Source organism: Epinephelus fuscoguttatus, linkage group LG20 (assembly GCF_011397635.1).
Source record: "Epinephelus fuscoguttatus linkage group LG20, E.fuscoguttatus.final_Chr_v1".
In the NCBI taxonomy this organism is placed as follows: Eukaryota; Metazoa; Chordata; class Actinopteri; order Perciformes; family Serranidae; genus Epinephelus; species Epinephelus fuscoguttatus.
The window spans coordinates 15,919,828-15,946,500 of record NC_064771.1 but is presented as its reverse complement, the minus strand read 5'-3'; the positions used below and the strand labels follow the sequence as shown (position 1 = coordinate 15,946,500).

General features: G+C 43.1%; 1 protein-coding gene across 5 annotated transcripts in view; it reads left to right on the top strand.

Moving 5' to 3' along the window:
- Positions 1 to 26,673, top strand: part of raraa (retinoic acid receptor, alpha a) — a 174,759-nt gene that overhangs the window by 77,298 nt on the left and 70,788 nt on the right. For all 5 annotated transcript variants that reach the window (XM_049562642.1, XM_049562645.1, XM_049562641.1 and 2 more), the window contains one exon: positions 2,772 to 3,602. In XM_049562642.1, the coding sequence (XP_049418599.1) occupies positions 3,449 to 3,602 (154 nt within the window). In that variant the 5' untranslated portion in view covers positions 2,772 to 3,448. The remainder of the gene's footprint in view (positions 1 to 2,771; positions 3,603 to 26,673) is intronic.

Genomic DNA, 26,673 nt, shown 5'->3' with positions numbered 1-26,673 from the left:
TAAGGCAGCAATTGGCTTTCATATTAGTGGTGTACCTAAGCTAGCTCAGATGTTAGTTTTTTAAGTGCACAGACATTGCCCCCTTCAATATAGGATAGTAAAAGCACCTCTCTAGTGACAAACTTTGCACAAGTCAGTATAGTCAAAGTCAGACATTTTAGAGGACATGAAAATTAAAAAAAAAATCTTTTTGAGTTGAGTAGAAGTAGAAACATTCATATACCGTCACTGGTTTAAGGTTTGTTTGGATTTTAATTACAGCTTGTGAGACTGCATTGTTAAAATAGATCAACCTCAAATTTAACCATATCCTCACCTCAGTGCAGATACACCATCATGTTAACTAGGGACGCATGATATTGGATTTTTGGTCGATATGTGATATGCCGATATCGATATCTCCACTTTTTTTACCCACCTAATTTTAGATGATCATCAAGTCTCCTCTGTAGTGGAATTAACATTATATTATGCATGCATATTTTTATTGTGATGGTCCACCAGCAGATGGAGACATGAAATACAATGCCTTTTAATTTATATAAAATTCATTTATTGTGCAAAATAAGAAAAAGCATGTTGGCTAATTGGTGGATACTGATGACATGCAGATATTATCGTGCATCCCTGAGTTCAGCTACATGTGACACACATGGTCTTACCGTAGTCTCGCCACCAGACAATCAGAGATCTCCGCCTTCTGATAGTCTGGGGACACTCCTTTCTAAAGTGTGTTTAACACACCGGCGAGAATGGCCGGCAACATAGCAACGCCTCTTGCATTTTTGAAAAGGACACGCCTTCTCGGAAATGTGTGCTCCCCCTTTTTTCGTCCGCAAGGAAACAAACACACAGAGAGCTTGAAAATGGATGCCGAGAGATTAAACTCCGTTTTATCAAACGTGTGCTCATCCGTGAAGAAAATATTTTTCCAGCAGATGTCTTAGTTACAACATGATTGAGCTAACTGGAGTAGTTTCATGTCGTATCCGACAACGGGAGGCTTTTAACAGATGACGTCCTGATGTTAGCTTTGCTGCTAGTGTTAGCTGTCCCTGTCAACTGATGCTTTCTAGACATCGTGATTTCCCAAAACTAAATAAATACCACACATAGCAACACAAAACTTTTTCACGGACCGTTTAATGAGTTATTACCTATTACAGACCCCGCTAACGGCTAACAGGGCTAACAGCTAACGGTTAGCCCAGCTAAACGTGCACACAGAAATAGTAATGTTTGTTCAATCATTGTGTTTATAGACTTTACAAACATTGGATTAGTCTAAACGGTGATACAGTGATGTGAAAAATGTGATACATAGGCTATATATATATATAGCTAAAAGCTCTGCTGGTTTTCTACCCGGACGGATGAGTCATAGCCTTGTAAAAGATTATGTTTGTTTCTTTTAGTTGGCGAGAATGTGCCGCCGCAAACGCGACAAACATCCACTAACTTTGACGGAGTTTTCTGCAAGCACGGCTGAGCCAATTTGTACCGCTACACGTGTTTCTAGTCGGACTATGTTTACAAGCACAAGAGTTCACTGCAGCAAAAGGAACTAAAAAGAACAGAAAATATTATTTAATCCACTTATAGTACCCAGTAATCGGGACATCCGTAGCTCTCACAGTCACAAGATCTCAACCCAGTCTAACTCCTATGGGAGATTTTGGACCGACATGCTAGACAGTGCTTTCCACCACATCATTAAAACACCAAATGAGAGATGTTTTGTAAAAAATTGAGTCCATCCCTCCAGTAGAGTTCAGAGTCTTGTTGAATCTTTGCCACTATCTCACTACTATTCACTTTGTGTCTGGTTTTCCTTTAATTTGTCACATGGCTGGCATCAGTGCGCCCCTCTCACCTGTCATACCCTGATGCTTTATGTACACCATTCAAGTGGGAACAGGCACACAAACATGTCTGACTTGACCCTCTCTCTTTACAGGAGTTCATCCATGATGTCCTGGCGTGATTCATGCTAGAGTGCCACATTCCTGAGCAACACTGTTCATGCAAAGACACATTCCTCCTGCTTTTTTTAGTGCAGTCCGCGTGTGTGTGTGTTGCAGTGGTTTTACTTTTACTGCTGCACATTACATCCACTGGCTCATAAAGGGGTCATTACAATAAAAAAATAAGTCACACTCATGTTATGACAGGCTGTTGTGAAGAGGAGCTTCTCTCTTACTCTTGTATATACTGTGGTGCCAGTGTACCATTTTATGATAATTGTGTTCTCCAAATGCAGTTGTCAGTGCCCTTGTGTGTGCTCATGCTTTCTGCGATAGTTACAGGTTTGTTTATACGTGTCTTGCTCTTAATTTGGAAGAGCGGCAGAAATCTCTAGTGGTCCCAGACCGGTGCCTTGAGTCTCACCTCTGGCATCGACAACTGGTGTAATTAGCAAAGTTTTCTTTTGTGCTGCTCTCTTCATTTATGTTTTGGCTCGTCTCCCACAGTATTTGTAGTCTGTCACTGTTAATGAGCGTGTGTGTGAGCACACAAAGCTGCGAGGAGACATCACACACCCACTGCTCTCTTCGCAGTTTTAACACTCCATTAGATAATTAAGGCGGAGGGGGTGTTTTTGTAACATTTCTGATGAGACATTACCATTAATTAGTGTCAAAAGAAAAGAACTGTTTTGCTCAAGCACTTAAGTACAAAGGGAAACGATCTCTTTACCTTGTCATTGAAGCACTTAATGATCTCTCTCTCCCTCTCTCTCTGTTTTTTTTTTTTTTTTTTTTAAATCCCAGGCGGAGGCTGTTGACTGCAAAGAGGAGGCCCATCCAAGGAGAAGAGCTTTGTCTTGGCATCATGTGATCTGCGCATTCCCCAGGAGCGCTCTGCAGGGGAATAGTAAATCTACACTTCTTTGGAAGCATTACAACCACTAGCACCCCTATCGCCACTATCACCACTCCTGACTGCAGTCATCAAAGTCACCTGTTCTTGACTCAACTTGCCTTCTGTCTCTTTCGCCTCTCTTCATCTTGAAGATAAGGAATGGCCGTGCTAGTTTCCAGTCTCCCCAACGCCTCTCGCAAATAAGGCCTTTCAGCTTCTTTCACAATACCAGAGAAAGGAAGGATAAAACGCTCTACAGTCCTCTTTTATACTTCTACCCCGTGTCTGTTTTTTATCTTTGTTTCCTTAGTAACTCAACCCTCGACACACACATTCACTAATCCAGCAGGATTTATTTGTCTTGGTGGCCATTTTATGGACACCAGCATTCAAGTTTCCAAACCATAAGGAGATTTTTTTGACAAACTTCGCCCGGCAGTCTTTTGGAATATCTACTCATGCAGTGTCCCTATGGGGGATTAAACCAGTCCAGGAATTTACACTGACTCCTCATTGGTTCTGTTAGTTTGCACTAAGGTGGTTTTTCAGTGAGGTCTGTTTGTGACTGGAGGTGGACTGAGCCATCATGGCTGGGAAGGGCAACCCGCTGCCGGGCCCCCACCTCAACGGCTTCCCCATGCCCACCTACTCCTACTTCTTCCCCCACATGTTGGGGAGCCTGTCGCCTCCAGCCCTGGCAGGACTGCCCATCAGTGGGTACAGCACCCCCTCACCAGCCAGTAAGTAAACTGTACCCTTTTTTGCTTGCTCTGAACTGGTTCACCTTTCAGATGTGGGACTGTGCCATGCTCTGAGTATTGGGCAGGATGATTGTTCAGTGACAGGAGGTGGGAACAGGAAGATTCACTTTCCTTTGTGTGTGTGTGTCCTGGATTTACCTGTGCGGCTGAGGCGCATAATTTCCTGTATAGCTCCCCCACTGTGTGTGTGCATGTGCATACATATGCTTGTGTCTTTGAGTCTGCTGGTAAAAGGACACTTTCATCCTGTTTAGATCATTTGTGTTTGAAAGATGTGTGTGTTGGTAAACAGAGATCGGCAGCCACGCACACACCCACATCGCCTCCAGCGCTGTCCTTAATTTCCGAGGCCACACACATCAGCACACGCACACACACACACACACACACACACACACACACACACACACACACGGAAATGTCAGTGTAGATCACAAGGAAATGAGGCCGGACAGCTAGAATGGAGCATTGTTTATTTGGGGAACACAAATTTGGCAAGCATTCTTAAAATAAATCTCAGAAAAACTATCGCAGCCAACATTCATGCTACAACTCCTTTATACAATCCATCAGGAGCTTCACAACTGATTTGGAAATTTACTTATTTAAGTCGAACTATGTGAAAAGTACTTTTTCATAAGGAAAGAATAGCTGTTCTGCAGCGTATTTATTTATATACAAAAGGACCTGTTTAACCCTGAGCTGTGGTGGAACAATTGTTCAGATAACAATACCACCATAAAAAACATTGCATTGTAGTTCTTGCATTGAAAATTTTACTGATACACAAGTGTATAAGTATTATCAGCAAAATATGTGCATGTATTAAAAGGCCTTGTTGCGTACTGTGGCTGCTTTCAGAATTGTATATGACTGATTAGGGGTGTCAGTGGTTAACTGTTAATCTTAACCACCAGGAATTATTTCAACTGGTAATGCAGGTTAACTTTGCTACTCTTAACTTATTGCACTTTGCACCACCCAGGCCTGGCGGGAGCTGGCTGGCAGAGCTGCTCATTTAGCAATCACTGCTAATAACCATCTTGACCCAACAGCATCGCTGTGGAAAAATTTTGCCCACCCTCCGGTCGGCGAATATGCTTTTCGTAGGTGGAATCTGGGAAAAATTTGCAAAAGTCCCGCCCTCAAGCGCTAGGATTGGACAGGCAGCCTGTCAGTCAAACTCGCACCCCAGCCAGACCCTCGTCATTATTCCTTCATTCATATCTTCTCTACAGCCAGTCTGCCGCTGTTACTTAGAAATGAAAATGTATGTCAACTTCATCTTCACGCACCAAACAGCTGTAACGAAATTGTGAGGGTAGAGCGAAATGTTGATTCGTTTGCCTTTGTAATCTTGGATATTTCTATAAAAGAGAAATGTTGATTCATTTGTTTGCTCTTTTGTTTGATCATTAGGCTGTGTTAATAGGCCTACATTGTAAATAGTTCATCGTTCTTCTTAATTACGCCATTACTATAATTCCATTATGTAGAAATTATTTATATATTGAATAATTACTTGCATTACTATAATTTAATTATGTAGAAATTATTTATATATTTAATAATTACTTGCATTGCTATAATTCCATTATGTAGAAATGATTTATATATTGAATAATTATTCTAATGTGCTTGGCTTAGACCTAGGCTATCTGAATTGTGGTAGGTGATCAGATCAGCCCGCACAGCATTGCAAAACTGGATAATATCATGTCAGATCAGACTCTGAAGTCAAACTAGTAGCCTACATCATGGATATATATAGAACACGGCCTACACAGTCCAACTTCTGCATCACAATCATGGGTAGAAGGGTAGAAAAAATTAGCACTCTAAAATTTTTATTAATATTACATCAATGTGTTCCACCTAGGGACATATTGGCTTCCACACAGTGAGCCAAGCTGTGAGGAGCGGCTGGCTTCCTCCCTGTCCTCTTATAGGGGTGGTCACACACGCGAATCAGAGAAAGTCGTTTGACTAACGTTAGTTTAATAATAAATATTCATTACAATCTCCTTACAATCACAGTCTCCTTCCATGCAATGAAGCGCGAGCCGGCAGGGAAGCGCGAGCGAGCGATGCAGTCACGTGATGGATTTTGGCCTTTTTGGATTGGATCAGGGACTTAACCAATGTGATAGGATAATCTCCGTCTATCCCCTCATTAATATTCACGATTTTCCCGGATTCCACCTACAAAAAGCATATTCGCCTCCGGTCGCCCCGGTGAGCAAGAGGCTCAGTTTTGAACTGCAAACCCCCTTTAGCATTTTGTAACTATGTTGTTGCTGGTAGCTCTGAAAGCACTGTCTGCAGAGTCAGCATGGCTAGTGGTGCTAACTTAGTCAATGTTCTTAAAGAGGTTTTGCGGCTCAAACTGAAGCCAGTTACTCACCCGGGTGACCTGGGGGGAAACCGGAGGGTGGGCACTATGTTTCTGCAGGTGGGACAGCGATACCAGCGGTAATCAACAAATGAGTGGCGCTGCTAGCTAGCTCCCACCCAGCGTGGGCGGTGCACAGTGTGGAGCGGCCAAGGCTAGCATGAGCTAACTATTGGAGACTGGAGTGTGGGAAGTGGGCACTATGTTTTCTGCACAATTATGCAACTAGCTGGCTGGCTGTCACCAAACAGAAAATAAAATAAAAGGCAAGACGTTTACATAAGAAAACATTAAAATTTCACCACCTCTTAATGGATAGCACGTTGGCATGGGGCACTAAAGCTCACTAAAAAAAAGGCCTCTTGTGTATTTGTTTTGATTTTGCTTTTTTTTTCTTAAAAATGAACTGGTTAGTTACCAGTTAATGGATTTCAGGCTAACAAAGTCAAAATGAATCGAAACTGTCATCCCTATTACCGATGCTTCAACCTCTAAGCATTATTTAAATGTGGTAACAGGCGGGAGATTATTTCCCTCATGCTGTTGCATAGTTTAATCTATAACAGTACATCATGTTTTGCAGTATGACTATATGTATTGCTTTAGAAGAAAGCTTCCATGTGAGGTGATTGTTGAAAAATATGCTTAATTGATGAGAACATTTCAATACAACTCAAGTGAATTTTGGCATCTTGAAAGACAGACTGTGGCAGCTTGAAAAGCACTAAAATAATGACAAATGATACCTTATATTGGCAGCTTTCACCAAGTCACACACTGAATTTCAATGTGACACTAAAATTCTGGAAACATGTTCATTAGTATTGGAAAGGGGTTGAAATTTTCATTTATTTTAAGAAAAAAAAGAGTTCAGTATGTAAATCTTAATCTGCAACAAAGTAAGATATTGCCCTCTAAAATGTAGAGGAGTGGAAGTATAAAGTAGAATAATATATGTAAATGTACCGCCATCACTGCCTACTAATTAGAACCCTAAAGGTGCTTTGAAATCCAGTGAAACATTATACTCGTACAATCCCTGCATCTCACAGCAGACTGGGCAACATTGGCGAACGGCGAGATAATCAATTAAACTGCTGTGGCAGCTGCAGAAATATGAACTAAAGGAATACAGTTGGTGGTGCAGACATACAGTCGCTGTGTGTGTATTGGTGTGGACAGGCCTGCCACAACGCGGCCTCGCTCTCACAAGTTCAGGGGGGGTCAGCGTATTGACTTTCTATCTGCTGGAGTTTGCGTTGGCAGTCAGCGCGGAGGGAAGTGAAGAACAGTTAGTGCCCAGCCCAGTCACTCCCACTTCCCTAATACCAGATACCCCACCTCACTCACAAATGCTGGAGCTCCCGTCAGATTCCTCTTTTTACTCTGTTGCAAGTGTGTGTGTGCGTGTGAGTGTCTGAATATCTGTATTTGTGTGTGTCAGGCCACTCTCCCAGTGTTTGCCATGCGGGGCTGCAAGGTTCCTTCCCTTTTGCCTGGACAAACATTTCCTGTCTGTAAACACTGGAGAGCCAGGGACACCACAGCTTCCTGACGAGCACTCACACACACACACTCACACTCACACACACACACACACACACACACACACACAGAAACATAAACACAATCTTTGCCCTTCATGCTGGCTCACTTTCTCTCACTCCTGCTCCTCCTTGCATGCAGATAACTGCAGGCATAATTCACACATGCTCTCTCTCTCTCTCTCTCACACACACACACACACACACACACACACACACACACACACACAGCAACAAAAACACATGCGTCTTCTTCCATACACACTGTAACACAAACCACACCACCTTCACTCCTTTCTCCTCCTCCTCGTCCTATCCCCCTCTCTGGCAGATCATTTCTCTCTCCCTCCCTCCTGCTCAAACACTCCTTTTTTTTTCTTTTCTCAAATTTTCACACACACACACACACACACACACACACACACACACACACACACACACACACCACTAAGCCCTCACCAGCCCCATTCGGTGCCGAGCAGTGACGATAGAGAGAAAGGAAGAGAGTGGGTGCTGTGGGAGAGGGGGGAGAGAGAGTCAGTTTGTTTGGAGCTTGAATGAGAGGAATTTACAGAATGTCAGATCGGAGGCAACAGAGCTGAGCATTGGATTTCATCATGGCAGCCAGTGAAAGCTAAATGCACATGATTGTTTGGGTGTGTATGCATGTGCAGTTGTCCCTGTGTTTGTGTCCTTGTGGATATTGTTGTTGTCTGAAAGTACAGTTTTGACCTACACTTTGTAAAGATGTTCAGATCTTCAATGTGCCTTTGTTACACTTTCATTAATGTTCTTCTGTATGAGCCCAGTCCAAACTGGATTGCTTTTAGAGTGCTTTAAAATCATCTTGCTGAGCTTATTTGTTCAGGTCTTATATTTCCATGTACTGTAACACACAACAGTGTCCTGGCTGTGCAAGTCCTATGCCACTGTCATGTGGCAGGTGCACTGCACACACTTTTTAAAATTTGTTTAAAGGATTGCGTGCCTCGTATGAATTTTACAACATGTCCTTGCAGCAAGCAAGCGGCGCTCTCTGTCCACTCTGAATCCATTAAATATCGGGGTTGAGTACCATTGACTTTGGAACTAATACTAGTACCGGGTCCAGTACCTGAAATTCGGTACTGATACCCAACAGTACCTTTTTCGGTACAATACTTTCTCTGTAATAACTAAAATGTAATTTGTGAACAAGCTGCAGGGGTGGTGTAGTAGACTAAAACACAATTCTGCTCCTCCTTGTCTAGCAGTGTTACCAGGCTATTATTAAAACAATGTAGAGAAGAGAATAGACCAGATGTCAGACCTGTCACACAGATTGGTGCTACAGCGATGGTTTTGGTTTCCTGAGAAGCTTATGAAGCGTGGCTGTCTTCCAGGCTTCCTAGAACTCTATGGCACTTCCACTTCCTTTCTAAACCTGGCCTTCTCACTCAGGCATTTGGCACCAATGGGTTTATCATGAGTCGATGCTTAGTTGTACTGACCTAATTCGGTTGATACCTTTAAATGTACCAAGTTCATTGCCTAACCCCTACTAAAAAAACTACATAGGAAACCTATCAGCTGAGTGCTTTACTCAAGACGTAACCAGTTGAGATATGGGCAAGTACTTGCTGTCCCTCTACGTCTGTCCTTTTTAAACAGAAAACACAAGTTATATTGTGGTATTTACTGGAAATTACGTAGCCTACAATACAGCCAGCAGATTATGTTGTTATTGGCGATGATCATTTACCAGAAACTCAGCTCCCTGGAGATCTCCCTCCAGCCAGCTGCCACCTGATTTTGTTTTTTGTGGTGAAATAAGAAGAGTTTTACAACACTTCATTTTAACTTCATGAATCAGCCGTTCCTCCTCTATTGTGGAGTTTTTAAAGGAGGAGACAGGGGTGAATAGAAACAGGGTGTCCAAGTTCAGCTCGGCAGCGCTGTGTCGCTCGCAGCCAACTCTGACACTCCAGCAGAGATGTAATCAAACTGATCACTCACATCTCACCCAGTTAGGACACGGTGTTAGAGCAATAAAACAAAAACAAATAAAGTAATCTATTTATAAAGACAGTAACTGTATTCAGAATACCACCAAGGGAATACAGTTACCCACACTTGTATTTCATGTGTATTTTGTTACTCCCCAAACCAGGTGACATGAGGCCATTTTGTTTTAGTGTTGAACTCATTTGCTATCAGAAGACCTTTCCTTTTTTCCTCTGTGTTTTCTCTCTGGTCTCTTTCCTCTGAGCACACTCACCCTCAGAGTTATCCAGCTCTTCTGCCTCCGCCTCCTTTAGGAAACGACAACAGACCAATTATTTGGACCAAGCAGAGCAGAAGGGTTAATCCAGGCCTGCAACACATACTCTCTCTCCGTGTCTCTGCAGCTCTAACCTCCTGGGTTTATGTCTTCACATCACATTATCTGAAAATCATCAGGTTAGGTTACGCGCCAGAGCAGATCGGTTGCAGATATTGATATTAAATTTATTGCCCGCAGCTTTATTAGTTAACTGAATATTATCGCTATGGATTGATCATGCTCGCGCGCCCACAAACATGCACACTGCTGTATTGCACACAGCCAAAAAAATCCACATCCAATAGAATGTGCTCGTTCCACGTGCACATACACGCACACGACTTTCATTAGTGTTTTCGATTAAATCCTTTCTTTGCGCCTGCATGAATATGGCAATAACATCCCAACTATTGATCCCGTTATTATCATTAAAGCCTTCCGCTGTCTGTCACTAGCTCTAACACCGTGCTATTACATTAGCACGGTGTTATGAGGGATCATAATGAATGGAGCCAGCTTGCTACCTGCTGCCACGGCGGACTAATTGGCTTTTCCCCACAGAGCGCTCTTGTTTCAGCAGCCACAGTAATTGCTTGGTACAGGAGCATTTCCTAGCACGACTAACACACACGAGCGCCATCACTTTTGACTTATTAGGGGGCATTTATGGCATTTATGAATGTACTTTTGGGCCAGTAGGAGAAATATGAAAGGATATTTTCAGACCTCAAGGAAGCTTGTGTGTGTGTGTGTCACCTATCCCGTTAAGCAGCCCGTGGCGGAATGCTCTGACCGTGGGTAAATATGGATATGGTAATGTTGGGCAAAGTTTGTGTTTGTGAGGTTGTGTGTATGTGTGTGTGCTGGTTTCTGGACAGACAGGTGGTTCCTCTCTGCCCCGGTGGTCTGTAGGAATCAAGAGGGCACGTCAGTACACTCCATGGGTGGCGAAAACACACACTCACGTACACACACACACACACACACACACACACATGGCTTGTGTGGTAGGGATAAGCATAATGACAGTGAGGAACACTTGCGGTGTGTTCTCTTTTGGCAGCAGTCTAAAGTGTGTGTGGGTGAGACACAAAGATGCAAGTATCGACTGGAGTACTTTTTCTATCAGGCGACCAGGTACCTGCCATTAAGCCACACACACACACACACACACGCAGGCTCACACTCACATAGAAACAGTACCTCAGGGGAGCTGGTTGTCATTATTGGAAAGCCATTTGAGGGGTGCCGATACTCAGATGGCAAGGATGCAGGCTTATTAAACGTGGCGTGTAAAACATATCTAGCATGGCAGCATAGCACTCATTCACCCCAGCTTAACGACCTTGTTAATTAACTGCAGAGCGCTGGGAGGCTGAAAAATGAGCACAAGGACTGTCCTATTCTTACATTTTCAAAGAAGTCATTTGTGAGAGCTTTGGCACATCACCAGTTAGTTGAAGAGTTTTAGCTTTTGTATTGAATTGGATTACAAATAACTTGCTTTTCAACAAGTTTGATGCATCGTAAATAACTTTATTCAGTGACAGTAAGTCTCTTATTGTACACACAAGTATTTCCTTTCACCAAAAGCTTTTTTCTGACATTATTATTATTAAGCATAATGAGGATGAGTCTATTGGTGATACTGATAGTGATACACAGGAACAATTGGAGAAATTATTATTGAAATAGTTGTTATCGTGGGTATGGTAGAGTATCATTGTACACTGACTGACGTTAGAATTAGCGTTTGTTTTTTAATTACTCTTGAATTTGAGAAGAAAACATATTCTCGCATGCCTGCACGGTGAACAAAGAATCCAAAAACAAGCTTCCTTACAGGAGTAGCGCACCGAGGCAAGCATTCCATTGAGCAGAGTTCAAATGAAAGCGCTTGCCCAGGCGCGCTACTCGTCCATGTGCGCTACTCGTCCATGTGTGACATTTTTTATGTGGAAGTGTTTTGGTAAATAAGATTTAGCAAAAATGCACATGTTTGGGAAGTAATTTTTCATGATTATACTGCATGAGTTGTATGAGAGTTTGTAAACACGTGCTTTGATTTAGATTTGGTGTTGTTTAACGTGGACCCCTATGACTTTAACTGATGAAGAATTTCCTCTGTTTTTGGATTCTTCATTCACCATAGAGGCATGCAAGATAAATCAAGTTTTCTCCACAAATTCAACATAACACAGGGCGAGTAACTGATACGCAAATGGTCTTTTTGTGGATGAAGTGCTCCTTTAACTGCAGCCTGTTAACACTGGTAAATAATATTTAAGCAAATAAGCATTTAAGTTGCTTTCTTCCTTGCTGCATAAAGAGCGCTCATGGGCATTGGACATAAATTGTGAGATGTGGAAACAACCACTATGAGTGTAATTTATGAGGATATTGAGCTGAGGCAGGCTAACACTACATCATGTGAGGCTGTTGAAAAAATAATGCACAATGCCGAGGCTAATATGCTAGACCAGGCTAAACTAGACTATTCTGTCTGCAGTAATGACAGAATGTGATATGCTCCTGGCGTCAGATCTGACAGCATCAGTCAGTGTCACTATGGGTTGACTGCGTTTTTGTGCCTTTGCATGTGCACTTGTGTTTGGATATTTTCTGATTGGCAGTGGCCTCCTTTGTGATTTTATTGTGGATCAAAGTGAGTATTTGGGTGTTGTTCATTAGGACAGCGGGAACATTGCCTAACAAAGAAACTCTGCTGAGAGGGGAATGCAAAAAGACGAGAGGGACAAACAGAGCATCAGAAAAGGGACAGAGGCACAAAGATGCAGGCCGTCTGTGCAGATGTGACAGAAGTGGGAGCCTCGGGCACACACACATAGGCACACACGCACGCTGGCTTTGGCAGCGCCCGTGTCCCGTGCCAGCATCATGTGCCAAAACACGAGCAAGCTTAGCCAAAAGGGGCTCCCACAAGAAAACCCTATTACCCTCTTCTTTGGCCCTCTGGCCTTCTCCCATATCCATCCTTCCTCACTCCCCTCTTTTTTGGCTTCTGCACATCTCTTGTTCTCTGCTGTCCCTCCATCACTAGTCTCTCTATCTGTTTGTCCTCTTTTCTTCCTTGTCACAATCATCTCTCTTTCGTCATATACCTGATCCCCCTCCCCACACTCGTCATTCCCCACATCTCTTTCTCATTCTCTATTATCCTCCTTTATTCCCACCCTCCCTTTCTCCACCTTAGGACTTGACAGAGCTATCATTACCCTGCCACCTATTTACTCGCAGCCTGTTATTTTCCATTTGGTTTGAGGGGACCTGGGGCCAAATCCCTGCCCAGAATACTTGATCCTAGCCACAGGATTTATCCCCGAGTGGCTTGGCGAGTGTGGTCCCACCCCCCCCCCCCCCCCCCCTTCTTTCCCTCTCTCTGTCTGTCTTGCTCTCTCATTCTGTCTTTCTTTCTATAGGTTTTTCCCTTCCATGGCCACTTATGCAAATACAGGCCCTCCTTTTCAAAGAGCTGTCTACCCATAATCCGATGGATGGCTCCATTTTCAGAGCGCTACACACAAACACACACACACACACACACACACACACACACTTGTGTACGCAGAGAAGACAGAATGCATCACACACTGTATTAGGAATACAAGGACACATGCTATCTCTCATAAACATTCACATACAACTGGCACATGCATGCACACATACATACAGACACACACACAAACCGACATATGAGCACACACACACACACACACACACACACACACACACACACACACACACAGAAAGCCCCTCTCTGCAGCATTGGTGTTATATTTTGAGTAGTGAGCGCTTTAAGCTGTAGTTGGGCCATAACAACTTCAAAACCAGCAGGCTGTCGCCAGCAGCCATGCAGCACTCAGTTGGGTAAACACTGGCATAATCTAAATCTCTCTCTGATGTGCCAGCCCAAGTATCTTTATTTCTGCTCTCTTCAAAGGCCCCGCAAGGAAGTCAAGACAAGGGTAAAGCGATAAGAACTCCCGCTTTTTTCTCCTCTCCTTCTCTACGGCTTTCCTATCCTTTCCTTCAACCCGCTCTCGCACTGACCCCCTTCTCCTTCCTTTTATCTCCCGTCCCCTCCCCACACATGCACACACACGCATACGCATATATCTCTATCTTCTTATGCCCTTTTTCACTACCCATTGCATGCACTCATAATTCACACTGCCGCATACATTGAAATGTCAATGACTCTCTCACAGGCATCATTCCTCTATTGTCCTTTGATAGGCGGTAGGAATGACGGCATGTGTAAAATATAGGGCAGTTACCTAATGGAGGAGACGAAGGAGGAATGGGAAGGGAAGGAGAGAGCTGAGGAAAGGTTCTGAGAGGTTGTGCGGGTCTGCCCTGCACAGCTCGGAGAGTGATTGAATTATCAAGCAGAGCTTTGCTTGTTGTCCAAGGGGGTTTCAGAGGGAAAGCCCTTTTCTCAGAGGCTAATGCGCTTTTTCAGCCTAGCACAATGGCTAGCTGTGTTGCGCAAAGGGGCTAAGAGAGCTCTGTTCGGCCAGAGCTTATGGGGCCACCAGCTCTCTCTTGGCACCTCTCTAAGGGGCCCCTGGCCACACTTAACCTCAAGCCTGTCTGCTAGCATTAGCACATAGTCCCCTCAGAGTGGAAAGATAATGCAGCGGTGTCGGCATTAGCACATTATAGGGCTAAGTGTACCACAGGCTAACCAGTGCAATGATTATCATTAGCATTCCAGAGATTTGTATGCACCCTCCTTTAATGCTGTGGCCACCATATGAGTCCGTCAGGTGGATTCACTGCTTTTCAGTTATTGTCTAAGACAAGTCTTTGTTATTGTACCTTTTTACTTAGTCTAGTCTTCTTGCTCCTTTCTTAGTTAAGGCTGTAGAGTACCATATCAAACTGTATGCACTCTAAAGCCCCTTTGTCACTGGATAAAAAAACATTCACACTATTGGCATCTGGCTTTTGTATTTAATGGAAAGGTTACAATGGCCATTTGCTCCTGGCTGCACTCTGCAGTATTTGTGGTATTTTATTGGCTCCAGCTGTGATTGGTAGTGATGGAAATATGACACTGGTGGACGTGCTAACTTTAGCCCCTTTTACGTCACGATACAATGACGCGCCGCTACAAAATACACTCGTCTCTATCCAAGCAGTGTTTGAACATCATTCAAAGTCCAATCAACTCCAAGTTTGAAAGAGAGACTGAATAAATAAGAGATATTTAACATTTTCACTGTCCTCCTGCTGCTTTCTACTATTTACTAACCTGTTTCCAGGCCTGTCCCTGATGTCGAACGTGATACACCGTGAAAAAATCAAACAAAAAAAGGCAAACTTTTCTACTGCAGAGCCCTGTACACAGCTTTGGTCTGCTGGCAATGAGAAAGAAGACTACTGCCTATTTTTAATGCCTTTTACTGCCGTTAATAACCCTCTTACACGCACTAATTTTGTGGAAAAGGGGTATTAAAGTGCCGATACCTCATGGTGCTAGAATACACGAAACCCTATCAAGTCAAATAAAATGTCCTAGATGTTTCTTATTCAATAAAAAAGTTATTTTGCAGTCAACAAATTACCTCAATTTTGGTGAACATAGAAGTCATTGTTAATATCTGCGCAACTTTTTTCTTCTTCTTGGTGATCAGTTGTTGAGGCTTCAGGGGAAATGCTGAATGAGGGTTTTGATAGCATTTTCTGTGTAATTGCAAGATCAAGTAGGTAAATTTGAGTGAATACTGAGCTCAAACAGTGCGCTGATCTGATATTCGGTGCTTCAGTAACAGGAAAAGTGTTTACTCGCGCACGAAAATACACTACAAGGTTGACTGCCTGGATTGGACTTCAGCTATGGAAGGAGGTGAGCCAAAAAACTTTAATTATCACTGGTGTAGAGGGAAAAGAAACACAGACATATGCGCTCCAGACTGGATTAAAATCACTAATCAGCACATGCAATATTAAAATCAGCGAACCTCCCTTACATAAATAAATTCCATCTGAATAGCGTTTCCTGTGTGGATGTGCTGCATGAAGCGCAGATGTGGGGCGTAAATCTTTAAATCACATGAGGTCTGCAGGTAATTCTGGTTCAGTGGAGTTACAGTTTGCTTTTTATTTTTAAAAAATCAGATCTTTCAGTACCTCTACTGTGCCTTAAAAGCACACAATACTTAGACACGCTGATGTGCTTGAATTTCATAAGTGTGGCTGCGTGTTTTCTCTCACTCTTCGTTAGTTTTCACTATTTTTCGTTCATTTTTCATCCTTTTAATCTCTCTGATCTCATTTTTCACTCTGTCGACTGTTCTTTTTTTTTTCATCAGGGACAAACAGCTGTTCAGCAGTTAACCAGAGCGCTGGCTCCCTCAACCTTTCTCATTCTTCCCCAGTCATTCTGCCACCAACACACACACACACACACACACACACACACACACATTTATATTCGACTTTTATCACCGCATCCCAATCTTTCTCCTCTTCGCAGAGACATCCTGTAAGTAGGCCCGCACTAGGCGGACAGAGAGGATGTGATTAGTGACACAGCTTTGCCCTCCATTTGAAATGGCCCTTCTGAACAACTGGTGTGCATTATGCCTTGATTAGTCCCCTAATTTAGTCTGTCTCATGCAACAAACAGATGTCCACACGCTCACACAGTCGCAGCAGCCACTTAAATCGTGTGCCAGGAACGTGGCAGTTACAGCAGCCATTTTTGTGTCTTTTATTACCTCCCTCACTGTCATAATCTGAACTATTTGACCAAATTGAAGTGGTCGTGGTGTGACACACAGCACGGGGAGTGTGTGAGAGCGGCTGCATGGATTATGTGTTAATTAATCTCTGCCTTTAAACCAGCATTGTGTCAGAGATGGATTACACTGTGTGGGATTTTTCAGTGTTGTTGTTACACACAAGCTGTTGATGGTTGTGAAACTGGTCAGGTCCGGTGGGGTTACTGAGGAATTCCACAGACATTGACACTGACTGATGTTTTACTGCCAAGATAAAATCTCAGGTCTTAGGCTGGAGCAGATACACACACCCACACACACACACAAATGCAAACACACAAAGACCATAGTTTCACTAACTGTAACAAAACATTTCCTTTGTCTCGGAACTCAGAGGGACTTACGCACAAACATGCACGCTTCAATCAGAAATACGCTACATGAGAATGTCCAAATTTGAATTGCGGCAGACCTCACAAATAGAAAGTGGTTTTACGGACCTTGTCTCTCATGGTTGTCGAAGCTTACACAATACACATTTAGTCAAAGCACCACACAATTACACAATAACAGTCTTTTGATCAGCCGCTTGTTTTTTGTACACTGACGAAAAACCTGAAGCAGAAAAAAATATCCCACAGCAAGGCAATCAGGGACGATTATGGTTTGTCAGCGGAAATGCTTTTCTAAAGGTCAGGAGAGGCCAAACCAGCCTCAATTCCTATGTGGTGAATGGTCGGCTTTAAAGGGGACCTCTTGTGCTTGTTTTTAGCTTCATACTTGTATTTTATGTTTCTCCGAAAAGCTTTAATGTTCAAAAAATTTTCCTCACACTATCAATGCTGGAACACCTTTATTCAACATCTGTCGGAAATGCTCTGTTTTAGCGCCTGTCTCTTTAAGCCCCCCTCACAAAGAAGCCCAGTCTGCTCTGATTGGTCTGTTTTTCCAGGTCTTTAACTTCTCGGCCTCTCTGCACTGTAAATTGCAGCAGGGAATGACTGTAACAGAGTAAGGCGGGATCTTCTCCTGTGAAAAATCTAACTAAGCAAAGCTAACTAACCTGCCATTAGCAGCTGGTAAGCCTACAAGACATCGCTAAAGCTCACTAAAGTCTGTTTCAGACAACTACAGCAAACCTGAAATTATCTAGACAGTACCTGGAGGAGCTGTATGTGCGAACACAAATGTCCGAATCAGTTGAGTCAGACATTAAACAGACTTTACCTTGCCAGCTCCCGATACAGAGTCTGTGTAATGTCCGATTAAGCCCATGTACAAATAGAGCAGATAATCCTCCTGCTATTTCACAGCAAACAAGTGGGCGTTCTGATGCGGTTGAGACTGTAAAAGAGTAAACCAGCGCCTTTACCGAGAAATATGACCAATAAAAGCGTCTATACTAAAATCCCCACAACCGGATATGTTTCAGCAGGAACATGATCTGGAATCAGGGAGATATTAACAACATCTATAACCAAGATTACATGTTTCCCTAACATGAACATGTAGCTACAAGTAGCAGTGTATGTAATGTAAACACCTGCAGTGGTGTGCCTGGACCAGATGACCACATAAAGAAATATGTCATGAGTTGACGTCAGCTTGGAAAACGTTGGAAACAGTATTCAGAATGCTCTGAAGTCTGAGGTTTTTGCTCACAGAGATTACTTTGACATATGTTTACCTCATTATTTGGCCACACATTGGCCACGTTAATACGAACATTCAACATTGTTGCATTAAATATATGGCAGAAAATTAGGAAAAGCATAACAGGTCCCCTTTAAGGGTTCAGTATGCCTCTCTGACTATCTAACCACTCAATAACTCATAGAAATGATGGCTAAATCTTAAGAGGTTGTACTAGACTGGAATTATGCTTTAAGTGAGCAAAAACGCAGTGACTCATACACACTGAACACCCACATACTGTGACTCTATGGTGAAACATCACAAGTAAGTCAGGACACCTTAAAAGTAAGAAGCAGTGGCGAGTGATTGCAGGGAAAGAGATAGAGCAGCGCTACATACCTAAGGTCAAACTCAAGACCTCCCACTCTGACCCGGAGGCTCCTCTAATCACTCATTCTTTGAAAGAAAGAGACAAGACTGAAGAGGAGTTTAGGAAGAGGGAGAGAAAGATCAAGAGAGGGGGGGAAGAGAGTGAATGAGGAAAGTGAAGAGCCCCTGCAGGCATCTTAAATCACAGCAGGCCCAGGCATCACCAAAGATTTAGGAGCAGATTCACACTTCCCACAAATGACCACCGACTTACTTAAATACCTGCAGCATAATGCAGGAGGGGCTATCTCTCAGTGTTCAGTGTGTTTGCGTTTCTCAAATGTCTGTTTCCTTTTCATCGTGCAAATGCAGTTTCAGTGATGTCAGTTGATTTGTTTCATAAACTTTTGTTTATGCCCCAGAACCTGAAATGTCTCTGTTTACCGTTAACACAGAGAAAAAGAGAGAGTGACAGAGGGAAGGGAGGGGGGGAGAGGTCAGGTGGTGCCAGAGATGGGATTTCGCTGATTCAATATTTACTCATCAAACAGAACTATTTCCTGTAAGCACTTGGCCGAGCTCTCCGCTCTCACCACCTCGCTCTTTCACTCTCAGTCTTCTTGTGTTTTATCTCCTCTCCTTTTCTCCCCCTCAGGTCGTCTTTCTGGCCCGTTCCCTTTCAACGTTGTAAACTTTTACAGGATTTGTTTTCCCTCCCCGGGCCCTGTCGTTTGTCTTTATTTCCTGCATCTCCTTCTTCTTTCTTTCTCTCACCGCTGCAAGCCCTTCATCCTTTTCTTCCTTTCATTTTCTTGACCCAGCTATCTCTCTTGACCCCCTCCGCCTCAATCCAAAGGTGACATTAGACACTGAATAAGCAGTGAGCAAACATCCGTCTATCCGCCTGCCCATCTATCCAGCTGGGCTGTGAGTTTCAAACAGGGCTGATAATCAAGCTGTGTACACAGTGAGCTGGTTTGACTTGGGGAGTTATGTTGCTTTAAATATTAATACTAACTGAGGTTCTCATGGGTGTGCACAAGACAAGTAAGTGTGTTTTAGTATTTGATTAAGTCCAGGAAATGTCCACACCTTTTTAATTCTCTGTGTGTGAGTTTGTCTTTCTTTGTCCCTGTGGGTTTGGCTCCTAAGCACATGTACAGTATATTTCTGCGTGTATGTATACAGATATACCACAGCTGTGAACAGTGCAAGTACAGTGAGTGTATGAGTGTGTTTCTGGAGAGCATTAGGTGGTTTTCTGCTCGGAGGACAACTATATGGCCTCTCTGAAAGACTTGAAGGCGCTCTGGCAGATGTGCTGTCAAAGCCAGCTTCTCTCAGACCTTTGAAAAATAGCCTTTATGTCAAAACCAGCACTGAAGTTACACATGGAAAGTAGTGGAAGAGCTCCAGGGGAAAACGTTTTGAGGGGAATATTTTAAGTCTTTATCGTGAAGGTAGTCGTCTGTCTGTCGACACGTTTGGTGTGGCTGCTTGTACTGTATGCCCAGAAGCTGACGTAGTTTTCCCTTGTGGTGCTTGCGCGTGTGTTTGTGCACGTGCATGCATCCATATCTGTCCATTTCTCACTGTGTGTGTGGCTGTTGAATCATCCCACCCATGGTTGGTAGGTTGGTACACTCAGGCCGTATTGCTGTTGCTGAATAGGCTCCATGTGACTAGGCCTCAAACCGGGAAGAACGTCCTTGTTTATTTATTAAGGTCTCTCAGTTCCTCCAAGACCACATCCATTTTTGTCCATGTTGTTGTTCTCTCCTCGCAGGTCAAGAGCTCTTCATGCCCTTAGCCCCTGCTCCCATTATTTTCTTTGGGGGGGTGGGGGGGGGGGGGGGGTCCAGTTTCATCCACATTTGGTGCACTTGCTAATTAACCCCCCTCTTATTTCATTCCATCTCTTCGATCCTTCAGGTATTCTTGGCCAATGGGCGAGTACACGAAGGATACTTAAATTGTATGGTGGAAAATGAGCGATGGCGCTTACATATATTCAGTGCGCACTCAGATAGCAGGGCCAATTTTCAGACGCACAACCAGCCTCTCAACAAGCTACTTCCCTCCACACTGAGATCATTTGTAACCAAAGAACATGCTGCTCATATAAGCCTATTCGGCTCTCTGGACACAATACTGATGCTTTTTTTATTTTTGTTATTGCAAGAAGACATATGTGGAACAAAATCAAAATAGGCTCTAATTGACCACAGACATTGTCAGGCAATGTCCTGTTTATTCTCCAAGTCAAAGCAATATTTCATTATATTTGGGAAAATTGCGTATTTGCCTTCTTGTTGAGTGTCGGATGCAAAGATTGACCCCATTTTCATGTCTGTATGGTTCATAGGAAGCTGCCACCAGAAGCTGGTTAGCTTGTCTTAGCATAAAGATGGAAAACAGCTGGCCTGGCAGCACTGTCCAAAGGTAAAAGAAAAATATGCCCAATGGTATGTCTGAAGCTCAGAGAAGCCCCCTTTCCCATATGCACTGCAGTCCTGACCTGTATGTGAGAATGCAAATGTCTGAATCAGTTAGATTGAATGTTAAACAGACTTTAACCTGTCAGATTCCTAGCAAAAAGTTCATGTAATGTTCGATTGAGCCCGTGTGTGAATGGAGCAGCTAACTGTCCGGAGAATTCACAGCCAACAAGTGGGCGTGTTGATGACATTTTTATCTCGCAGCTCACCCGAAACCAAAAGAAAACAAACATCTGAGGACGAAGGACAGTCATTTACTTGAAGACAGCAGCGGAAATGTCTAAATGGAGAGATGACGAGATTCAAAACTTCTGTCAGTAAGAGCTGAAGCTGAAATTGTCAGACAACTTCAAGGAAAGGTGAAAGACTCTGTTATGTACAGCCAAATTAAGAACCAAGGGACTGGGACAGCGGTGTAACCCACATTATGTCCTGACTCCTGTACTCTGCACCCAGGCGCCACCCCTCACTTAAACCAAACAGAATATTTCTAGTGGGTGAGAACGCATCTGATACAGACAATCTCCTGTTGTGTGGGTCTTGTGTGAAAGAGAAAGTCTGGACAATGTCCAAACCTGATTCTCCAGACAATGTCTGGACTTCATATAAAAAAGGCCTTAGTATCAGGTTATAATTTTAGTATGTAGTACCTCATATTTCTAACTTGCTGCTGGCTTTAACTTCATATTTACTGGACAGATGTGAGAGTGGTAAGAGAAAGCAAAGAAGCATATTTTCCAAAATGTTTAATCATTCCTTTAATCTTAACCATGAATCATGTACTCTCATGTGAGCTCATGAGCAGAGGCTTGTACGCCACTTGTCTTGTGTGCGGGTTTCTTAAAAAGTCACAGTGAGTATTGTGACATTTTGCTTGTAGTGCCATCATTGACGAGAGTTTGCGAGAGTGTTTTATATGCCAGCGTGGCTCCACGCAAAGGCTTTCACAGGGCCTTTACTTTTGTCATGAGTACCTCAGGTGTTGTGTTTCAGGACTTTGAGAAGGCAATGGAATGAGTGCTTGCTCGCACACACACATATGCACACGCTCGCACACGCACACACACAGAGGGAAGTTCGCTCCTCACTCGACATCAAAGCTAGCTGTCCCTTGAGAAACTTCAAACGCTGGGGAGGCCATTAAAAGACAAAAATTATTTTCTGTAAGGCCGTGATTTATTTGATTGAAAAATGAAACCACCAACCCAACAGACATTATTTTCCCTTCCCAGGGCCTGCTTTACCAGGCAGAACCTAAATTGCTACCAGGTGGGAATCCTCTTAAGAGCAGAAAGGCTCGGTCTGAAGAGCTTGAGCTTTCTTGCTCGCTCTTGTCTTTTAGCCTCTCCTCTCACTGCATATCTCATTCTGTCTCCTCGTCTTTCTCTGTCTCGCTCTCAATTTTTCAATGTGCCATTCCTTCATTAACAAATAAGAACAAATAGTCTGTTTTGAGCCTCTTATATTTGGTGTAATATAAAAAGTCTTAGCCTGCGGTGCTAGCTCACAGCGCCTCACAACCATCAGTCAATGAAGAAAAGATAAAAGAGGTGGGGAAGGAGTGTTCTGAGTGTGTTAGAGAGAAATGAGGAGGCAGTGAAATTCAAGAGCTGAGAAAGAGTGATGGACTTGATGGAGTGAGTGTTGTGAGACACAGACAGGTGAAAAGTTTGAGGGACAGAGTTAAGGGATTTGGTAGGTAGGGAGTGTCCTCTCAAGGAGAAGAGAAGGGTGAGGAGGGAGATTAGGAAGAAGCACTTGAAAGAGATTAGAGATTGATGGAAGAAGGCATACACCCAGGCAGAAAGGAAAAAAGTAGATGGTTGTAGACTCGGGGTAATAAAGTGAATCCTTGCAGCTTGAATGTTAAATTCTGCTAATGAGAAAATAAGGATGGTCATGTTCAGATTGGAACAGGCCCACTTTTTTGGGTAAATTTTAAGAAAGCTTTTTGCCTTGCTTGGATCACGCATATTTGAGATTTGGACCACATGTGCAGTTTGAGTTTACTCACCCCAAACAGCTAATTAAGCAATTGTACAGATGTTAAATGTAGCTAGTTAGAAATTTATGCACCGGATGTGTGTTTTTATCTGAGAATTCACCAGAACTTGCCCCTATGTTCTTGCATTAATTGTTGTGTTTTGGTATGTTTTGGTCATCTGTCTCCGTTTGTACTCGCATTTGAAACTTTTTTGCTGTCGATCTTGACCAACATTTGAAAACATTTGATACCCACAAGCACACGTCTTCACTCTGGTCTTGCCAGCAAGTGCAAATTTGCTTCTGTTCATGACCACTCGCTCCTTTCTGTTGAATTTGTATGCAATTGCGTGCCGAAATTCACTTCACGGTCTTGTCATCTCAATGCACTTCATTTACATCTTCACTCTGACATTACGTCCACTCTCTGTTAGATTTCTGTTGGGGAGGGGGACTCGATTTTCCCTAACCCATCACTAGAGTCCGTCGTATCTTCCTGAATAGAACCTCATTTTAAGTTCACACTGATGCGAAGCCATGCCAACATACCTTTTTTTGCAAGGGTTTTAAGAGTGGAGCGGAGTGAAGTAAAACCAAACTACAATGTCGGGCAATATCGAGAAGACATTTGATTTAAAACAGCTTCGCTAGCAGTGTCTATCTTGTCGATTCCTTTTTGGCTCTGGCCCACTGCTCGACAACAGTTTGACAATGGCGCAAGTCCCGTCCATGACGCGGATTGACTAATCTTTAGTCAACCAAGGAGCATACAATTTAATTAGAACCAAAGTAATTAATGTTTGCACTTGATGAATCTATAACTGAGATGGTGGAATGTGGCCGTCACACCAAGAGTCTTGCGTCAACAAAATAATGCAAGTTGCTGTGTTGGTGCAGGGTACAGGTAAGCAAGACATTTAAACAAGTTAGAAAGTTTGAAGTCACTGCACAGGCCGGGTTGTGCAGCTCAGGAAATTTAACCTCAACTGCAAAAAAACCCCTCCATCTTGATATTGGCAGCATAAGCAGCGAATACGCATGTCATGAGGTATTCTTTATGGTATGCACACTTGCACGTACTGTGCAGCATGTATTTTTCCAGAGTGTTGTTGTTATGTCTTATTGAAATGAATGAGGAAGCCTGCATGTTTCACCCGCAGACAGAACGGGCGGGAGTTGGTGTTTTCTTTGCATATTAGTCGGGGTTTGTGCTTCTGTGAATGTTTTCTTAGCTTTGTTTATGTGTGTGTGTTTGATTGAAGGAAAGAGAGGCTGAAAAAAATGTGTTTTTCACAGCTTACAGGCCAACATTTTCACCAACTGTCTCGTGGTTTGAACGTATTGGCCATTCAGCATATGAATCACTCATTTTATGTGTGTGTGTGTGTGTGTTTCATCCTTCCATGTGGATATTCTCACTGTTTGTTTATGAGTGCGCCTGTGCCTTCCTGTGTTTGCGTGTGCAGCACTGATGAAATTGCGTCTTCTCCTCCACCACCTCCTCCTCTTCCTCCTCCTCCTTCTCGTCCTCCTCCTCCTAATGTTATCTCACTTCCTTTGGGCCCCTGACAAACCCACCAAACAGGGAGAAAATAGAGCGCTTTATTGGGACGCCTGTCAGGACTCCCCCTGGATTTATGGCCAACAGACAGTGTTTATCACTCAGCCGAGAGAGGCAGAGTAAGAAAGGGTGGGAGGGAGAGAGAGAAGGAGAGAAGGAGGGGAGGAGAGGAACAGGGGGAAGAAAAACAGGGTAAAGGAACAGAGCGACTCTATCCGCCATTTGCATAATAGAACCGCTCAAACTGACTGGAACCATTTCTGGAAAAGGATCATTAAATGATTGCACTGTTAACATCTTGAACCTATTCACAGGACAAACCAGTGCCACTGGAGATGTTTGTTGAATTTGTTATGTCAACTGTTCAAGATTATTGAAAACTAATTGCACATTTTTGCTTGTTTGCAAAAGGCAAAGCCGGTAGAATAAACACAATTTCTGGTGCTTTGATTTATCAACAACGAATGGTGACAAGGTGCTAACAGAGTTGAATTATGCTCTTTTTTTGCGTTGAATTAGCATCTGTTAGTCCTTATTATAACATTTAAATGCTGGGGAAGGTTTTGTCCACAGCGTTTTCTTTCCACTTTGAATCTTCATTTTCTTTTTCCGTGCTCATTTTGGTTGTTGGAAGTCTTAGCGAACAGCCGGGGAAATGATTCAGTGCAGGACAAATGTTTATCAGTTCGAACTATGTCACCATTATTGTGCTGTGACAATATTGTGTTTACTCAAAGTTTATACACAAATTCTCAGAACCTGAAAAAGAAACTTTTATTTCAGATGTGTTCAGGCTACAGGTTGTACAATGTTGTCCTATTCTTCCTTTGTTGAGTGTCTCAAGAACACCTCGGCAAGGTACATAAGGTGCTACTCCATTCTCCCTCACCATCACCGCAGGCTTTGGTTCTCTATTGTTACACTGACATGTTTTCTTCTCCATCTTGGTTTTGTTTTCCAGCCAGTCTGTTGTGAATCTTGATTTGGTGGTAGCTGAACCTTGAACTGTTTAACTCTGCAGATATAATGCTTATGTCAAGTTGTTATATTTTGTTGCTATTGTACCTCCTTTTTTCAGCAAATTGTATCAATTGTGCTAATCTTTTCTGTTGCTGTAGCTACAAGTTTTCTGAGTATTTTAGTTTTAAAGATGCTAAGGTGCTTTACAGTGTCCCAACATTTCTAAAGGCTCGAACATACTTTCTGTATTGAATGTCCAGGATTCACATGCCATTGGCTACGGTTACATGATAGCGTCTCATTCGGAATGAAATAAATCTGAATTAAATCATTCGGAATTAAAGTGTTTCCAGGTAGTTTACATGGGAAATATTCATTCCGAATGAGGGTTTACATGGGAGATCAGTTCAATCGCCTTTATTCAGGTCCACGCAAGGTTTGGGGCAGGGAAGGTTTCTGATTGGATAGGGGGCGGGGTGGATGTTACGTGTTTACGTTTACCAGAAGAAAACACTGTAGTCCTCGCTCCGGATAACGAGATGTTTGATGACGCCGTTCTCAGTGCCTTTTTCGGGCGTGTTTTGCTTATATTCTTGAAGCAGCAGTACGACAACAACCTTATTCTGCTAATGCTTCGTCTGTTGAGGAGGAGAGGGGAGGTAGAAGGTTGAAGAAGGGAGATAGAAGACTGTGCTGTGGCGAATGGAAACCGGTGAATCAGCAACAAGTCCGACTGCTCTATCTCAGCCTGTTGCTATGCAGCCCGTTGCTATGCGCGCTATATACGTCATCGCGCCAGAAGGGCAAGGAAACGAGCATGCGCAGAAAGACCGGAATGAATTTGAAGAGGAATGAGTGTATACATGCACACAAAATTCTTTCATTCAGAATGACAAACGGAATAAACCACCCCCTTTAATCGGATTTAATTTTCAATCGGAATGACCGTTCATTCCGATTAAAAGTGGAATTAAACTGTGCATGTAAACATACTGAGTGTGTTCATAGTAAATAGACCTGCATTTCTATTGTGCCTTCCTAGTCATCCAACCACTCA